The sequence below is a fragment of the Glycine max genome, chromosome 13, assembly GCF_000004515.6.
Source record: "Glycine max cultivar Williams 82 chromosome 13, Glycine_max_v4.0, whole genome shotgun sequence".
NCBI classification, from domain to species: domain Eukaryota; kingdom Viridiplantae; phylum Streptophyta; class Magnoliopsida; order Fabales; family Fabaceae; genus Glycine; species Glycine max.
In genome coordinates, this window is record NC_038249.2 from 32,543,281 (window position 1) to 32,549,508 (window position 6,228).

At 32.2% G+C, this 6,228-nt stretch overlaps 1 protein-coding gene across 1 annotated transcript; it reads left to right on the forward strand.

Moving 5' to 3' along the window:
• The first annotated feature begins 3,511 nt into the window (after positions 1 to 3,511).
• On the forward strand, positions 3,512 to 5,733 carry GA2OX5 (gibberellin 2-beta-dioxygenase 5). The gene is made up of 3 exons (XM_003542887.5): positions 3,512 to 4,369; positions 4,565 to 4,913; positions 5,334 to 5,733. The coding sequence occupies exons 1-3, from the start codon at positions 3,969 to 3,971 to the stop codon at positions 5,583 to 5,585; spliced, it is 1,002 nt and encodes a 333-aa protein (XP_003542935.1). The 5' UTR covers positions 3,512 to 3,968; the 3' UTR covers positions 5,586 to 5,733.
• Positions 5,734 to 6,228: the final 495 nt, after the last annotated feature.

Genomic DNA, 6,228 nt, shown 5'->3' on the forward strand with positions numbered 1-6,228 from the left:
ATTTTTCAAAAACTCTTATTCCAATCCATTATTCTTTTACTTCATTATATTCAATTTCTCCTTCAAAATTTAACATTTTTCATCCTTTTACTTGTATATTCCATGTAATTCTAACAAACTTTTCATACCCTTTACCTTTCCTCTAACAGTTTAATAAGTGAAATGACTTGGGATTCTAAGCCACTTCCTTTTTCCTCTGGTAAATATGTCTATCCCAACTCCATAATGAATTAATTCATTGAACCTCTATTTCCTCGTGTCTATTATTTGTCTCCACTTCATTCCATCCTTTCTTGTGTTGTTATGATCGAATTGAAATCACCTAACACACCCATCTCTCCCCACCTTTCTCCTCCACTGTATTAATTATTTCCTCCCATAACTTTTATACACCTTTTTTGTAAGCAGTATTTTTTACACCTTAGATAACATGAAACACTTGCACATTCAACATTGAAAGTTTACAATTGTCCTTCCATATACCCCCTCCACTCACAATAGGTGTTCACCCTTCAATTTTACAAACAAGCTAAATTTCAACTTGCTCTACATAATGATTTCAATTATCTCTCTCATCCCTATCCTTTGTCTATTTTTTTGTGATTCTTGTCTGTCCCTATTTTCCATCCCCTTAATTCAACCTCGTTATGATTTCATCACTATTTCCTTTGCTTGTTACTCTAATTTTCTTCCCAAACTTCCATACATTCTTAGTTGTTTCTACTCCCTCCTTATTTAGTATAACCAAATTCCTTCATTGAATATTACTATTAGAAATAGAATTGTCCGACAAAGGTCTATACAGTAATGCTTTCATTTTGCAATCTTTATGCCTCCCCCCAGTTAACTCTTTTTCAAGCTCTTCTTTCCTCCTGTTGCACATCTCCTAACCATGATTGTTGACATATTAACCTTTGCAAGCTCTGTCTCCTCCCCATTTGGTTATTTTTGTGGCCCAAGAAGTTGCAACACATTACTCCCTCTTAATGATTTTTTTTCATATAATGTAATGTTATATATATATATATAGCTTAGTTGTAGTTTTAATTTATATTTTTTTTAAAATTTTACGATTTAATTTACACATTATTAAGATTGATATGTAAAATATGAACAAATTGATTTGGCCTAGTCTTGGCTTCATATATTATCCAACTCTTAATCGAGTTGAGTTTAAGTCCAAATAAATGTCCTTATCAAATTTTTGAATGTGTTGTAATAAAAATGAATCAATTCTAACTGGTCTCATGAATATTCCTGTTGAAATGGAAAGACTTGGTCTTTAGAGATATATCATTATTTGTCTTACATTGATGGTTTAATTTGTTTTCTTTTTAAAGAAAACGTTTTTAACACAATAGTTTTTTTGTCAAACGTTATTTATTATATATTCGCCTCATAGTGAATTTTTTTAAAGATCTTTGTTGTGCTATTCAGAAAAAAATATCTTTGTTCCAGCCTATTTGTCTCTATGAACAAGGCATTTTCTTGACTTATATATTCGAAGCTAGTTCTTTGAAAGGTCAGCCATGTACGTTGTCGAGTATAATGAACAATGTACTTACGATGTAATAAATCCAAGAAAACTTGTCTTGCTCGATTGTATACTGAGACATCGAGATGAAAAAGGATAAATAAGGACTTTTACATTCTTCCGATAAGTTTACTGCAGGTACGTTGGGGTAAGAAAATTAAGGACAGGTAGAAGAAGCCTCCTTTACTGATTCAAGTTTTTCTCCTCTCTTTTTTGTTTGTTTTTTTTTTTGTCCTTTTAGTTTAGTTTTTATGACTTTTGTTCCTTTCGTCGTTCTTTTGTTCTTCTCACATTTCCTTTCTCATGTTTCTCACATTAGTGGTTGAATGTTTTGTAATTTATTGTATTGACATATTAACAAGTTTTAATGTGTGTCTTATTTATTTTATAAAAACTTAACTAATAATTTTAAATTTTATAAAAGATAAGCTGATTTATGCCATTGAAACCTTATTTTTATTTATAAAAAAAACCTTCTTTTTCAGATGCCATAGAAATCTTTTATTCTTTTTTAATGAATACCATAGAAATCTAAACATACTAAACTTAAGTATTGGCATACTAATGTAATGAAAAATGCATTTAAATAGCGTGAAGAGAGAATTTATTTTATTTTCTATATTTCAAATTTAATGGAGTAAATAAAATGCAATTATATGCTCTAAAATATTTAATTATAATATCAATTTTAGTTGTTAAAATTTAAACATCTGTCTTGTACTTTTTACAAGTTAAAATACTAGAGTGCATAGAGTGTAGATAGATAGAATTGATATTTGTGTCTCTCTCCAAAGTCATTCCTTGTTCTCCCTTCTAGAGAAACCCAAACCCCACCTTGCAACCACCACACACTATCGTGGGAACTCGGAAGGGAGAATCAGAGAAAACTTGAGTGAAACTATTCAGTAATGTAAGAAAAAATAAATCAAGTAAAATGTTTTTTGTACTGTTAGAAAATTAAGACTTTTTTTAATAAAATAAAAATTTAAAAAGTGAGCTTAAGAACCATGTTACCAACTTTACCATTAGAGAGAAAAAATAATGAGTTCTCAAATTAAGTTTCTCCGTTAAAAATGCTATTAAAATATGAATGTATAGTATGAACGTAAACCTGTAAAATATAATTGTTACGGTTCAAGTTGAGTCAGGCCATATAAATTATCATATTTTACTGACGTAGTAAACAATTGATTATAATAAAATAAAATAAAATAATTATCCTGTTAGAACATGACCACCACATAGGTTATAAGGAAATGCATTATTTTCTTAATTAAAAAATGAATTAACGATATTGCAAATACTTATTTTTTTAAAAAAACTTTGTTCACTTAAATATAAAAGTTTTAATTAAACTTAGGTTTTTAAAAACAAATTTTATGTCGATATGTAACATGAATTCATATTGAAAAACAACACAAAAAGTATATGAAATGTTACATCTAAGTTTTGTCGATAATAATAATAATAATAATAAGATAAATGATACTGGTTCAACATGGTGTACAATTACGTTACAGAAAGAAAGAAAATTTGGAATTTAAAATGTAATAAATGTAGAAACAAAGAAGAGAGATAAATATAAAAAATATATAAGTACATGTTATTGTATGAATTATTGAAGGTGTATTATATATATATTTTTCAATGTATATAAATGGATAACTATGTATTTAAAAAATAAAGTTATTTATCGATTATATTACATTATATTAATATATAAAAACTTCTTTTATGAGAATATAATTGATAATAGATAATTGATTCTAGAAAAACTTACTAGGTTCTCCATATTATTGGTTTTGTGTATCAGCTGCAACCTTGGAAAATATAGCTAGTGGAACGTATGTTTCTTATTCCGAGAGAGAAATCCGTGTGGCTGGCTGACAGAAAATTTTCTATTGGATAACAAGGAAGATAGCTACCCATTTCTTAGTGCAAAGCGAAGAAGTGTGAACAAATATCCTCGGAAGTTGCCTTTTCCAAAAGTAATACATATCAATTTATAAAAAGGTAGCAGTAGAAACCAAATCCACCAATATTAAAAAGGAAAAGAAAGATCAATAGATAAATATGTAATTCTTGCATATGAAAGAAGAATATATGTTAAAAGATATTAATGTAAGAAGGGAAGTCCTTACTTTCCGCCCAAGCATATCCCGATTAAAAAAAAAAAAGAAAAATAAAAGATGAAAATCAGACATAGACCCTTTCCTCTCTTGGTACTATAAATGCAAATGCGTAGGGGACAGTGAGAGCCAGATGGATCCTCTGTATTGTTCGTAACGCCTCTTTCTTACCTCTCATTCATGCATTAGCAATATTTCTCACCCATTTCCCCCATTTAAAACCCCCTACACCCCCACCACCCTTCACTCCCTCCCTCTCTCTCTCTCTCTCTCTCTCTCTGATAGCAACGTTGTTAGTTGTTACAATGGTTGTTTTGTCTCAGCCAGCATTAAACCAGTTTTTCCTTCTGAAAACATGCAAGCCCACGCCCCTGTTCTCCGGGATTCCCGTGGTCGACCTCACGGACCCCGATGCCAAGACCCACATAGTGAAGGCCTGCAGGGACTTCGGCTTCTTCAAGCTCGTGAACCACGGTGTTCCATTAGAGTTCATGGCCAATTTGGAAAACGAAACCCTCAGGTTCTTCAAAAAACCTCAGTCCGACAAAGACAGGGCTGGTCCCCCTGATCCTTTTGGCTACGGCAGCAAGAGGATTGGCCCTAACGGCGATGTCGGTTGGGTCGAATACCTCCTTCTCAACACCAACCCTGACGTCATCTCCCCCAAGTCACAGTTCATTTTCCGAGAAAGTCCTCAGAATTTCAGGTAAAAAACAGAGTCCCCTGTTTTTCCTCTGTTCAAACAAAAGAAAACACCCCAGTCCCACATTTATTTATTAACTTGATCAGCGATGCCATACTTAAAATTCTGAAATGTGGTACTAGTGTCTATTTTAATAATTGTTGTCAGGCATATATTAAAGTTCTCACATTTTTTTTTTGTGACATGATTAATTTTCAGGGTGGTCGTTGAGGAGTACATTAGAGCGCTGAAGAACATGTGCTATGAGGTGTTGGAATTAATGGCGGAGGGCTTGGGAATAACTCAGAGGAATGCGTTGAGTAGGTTGCTGAAGGATGAGAAGAGTGATTCTTGCTTCAGACTTAACCACTACCCGCCATGCCCAGAGGTGCAAGCATTGAACGGCAGAAATTTGGTTGGGTTTGGAGAGCACACAGACCCACAGATAATTTCTGTCTTGAGATCTAACAGCACCTCAGGCCTGCAAATCTGTCTCACAGATGGCACTTGGGTTTCAGTCCCACCTGATCAAACTTCCTTTTTCATCAATGTTGGTGACACTCTACAGGTACCATTAATGCCTTCACCCAAATATTTTTATCTAAATATTAAGTAGAGTATTCTATAACTTCATTTATTATCTCAGTATTGGTGTAAAAAATTTACTCTCACAGTCTGTATATGATACTCAGTCAGTATTATGTGATTTATAATTGGATGAATTCTTATTTTATAAAATAAGATTAATTAATTCAATGTAGGAGTAAAAAATAAATAAGATGGTTTATGTCATCATATAGTAAAAGTCAGATTAACTCACTTGAACTGTTACAGTATCTGGGTGACGTGGCGCTAAAAGACTCACTTATCCTGTTTGGAAAGGACATTCCGACAAACATTTTGATATGGGGGCATTTAAAAAATTTGTTTTGGGGTGTGTGTTTTCTTACCAAATCTTGTAATATAATTGTGGACGAAACCGATGCAGGTGATGACTAATGGGAGGTTTAAAAGTGTAAAGCATAGAGTTTTGGCTGACCCAACCAAGTCAAGGTTGTCAATGATCTACTTTGGAGGAGCACCCTTGAGTGAAAAGATATCACCTTTACCTTCTCTCATGTTAAAAGGAGAAGAGAGTTTCTACAAAGAATTCACATGGTGGGAATACAAGAAGGCTGCGTATGCGTCAAGGCTAGCGGATAATAGGCTCGCTCCTTTTGAGAAATCTGCTGCTGATTAAAGAGTCCAAGTGTGTCAAAATTTTACTGCTCAATTTTGGCACGTATTGTTAGGGAACTTTTTCATATATATATATATTTTTTGGTTTGTATCTAGGTTTCAAACAGTTGACTTTACTTCACATATATAGAAAATGAATAGGTTGTTTATGATGTTCTTCCTTTTATCTCTGTTCTTTTTCTTGTTTGATTGAAATGGAATAGTCACTACTACCCTTCTATTATCAATGGAACGCAACTCCAGTTACAGCTTTTTTATTAAATTTTGCGGCGTATTATATCGAGGAATTAGGATAAACACGGGAAATAAAACACTCCTATTATTTAATGATGATAAAATATAACTTAAAGTATACAAGTATATATGTTCAAAACATAATAATTTGAAAAAAATGATTAAATAATGTACTATTTAACGATAGTTTATAAATATCTCATTATACTTAATATTGATTAAAAACTAATATTAATTAAAGTAAAATGATTTTTTTTTAAAAGTAACTAGGTAGTAGTAGTACTACTAGTACATATATAGAGCTTCATCGCTTCATCATAGCCACATTCTCGTACTTTGGACTTTCGACCTTTATCACTTTAACGCATACCTCGTGAAGAGCAAGATCTCGTACTCCATCCAACGCGTAT

Coding starts and splice junctions, on each gene's coding strand:
- GA2OX5 (XM_003542887.5), top strand. CDS start 3,969: ATGGTTGTTTTGTCTCAGCCAGCATTAAACCAGTTTTTCCTTCTGAAA. Junction 4,370..4,564: donor GAAAGTCCTCAGAATTTCAG/GTAAAAAACAGA, acceptor ATTAATTTTCAG/GGTGGTCGTTGAGGAGTACA. Junction 4,914..5,333: donor ATGTTGGTGACACTCTACAG/GTACCATTAATG, acceptor AAACCGATGCAG/GTGATGACTAATGGGAGGTT.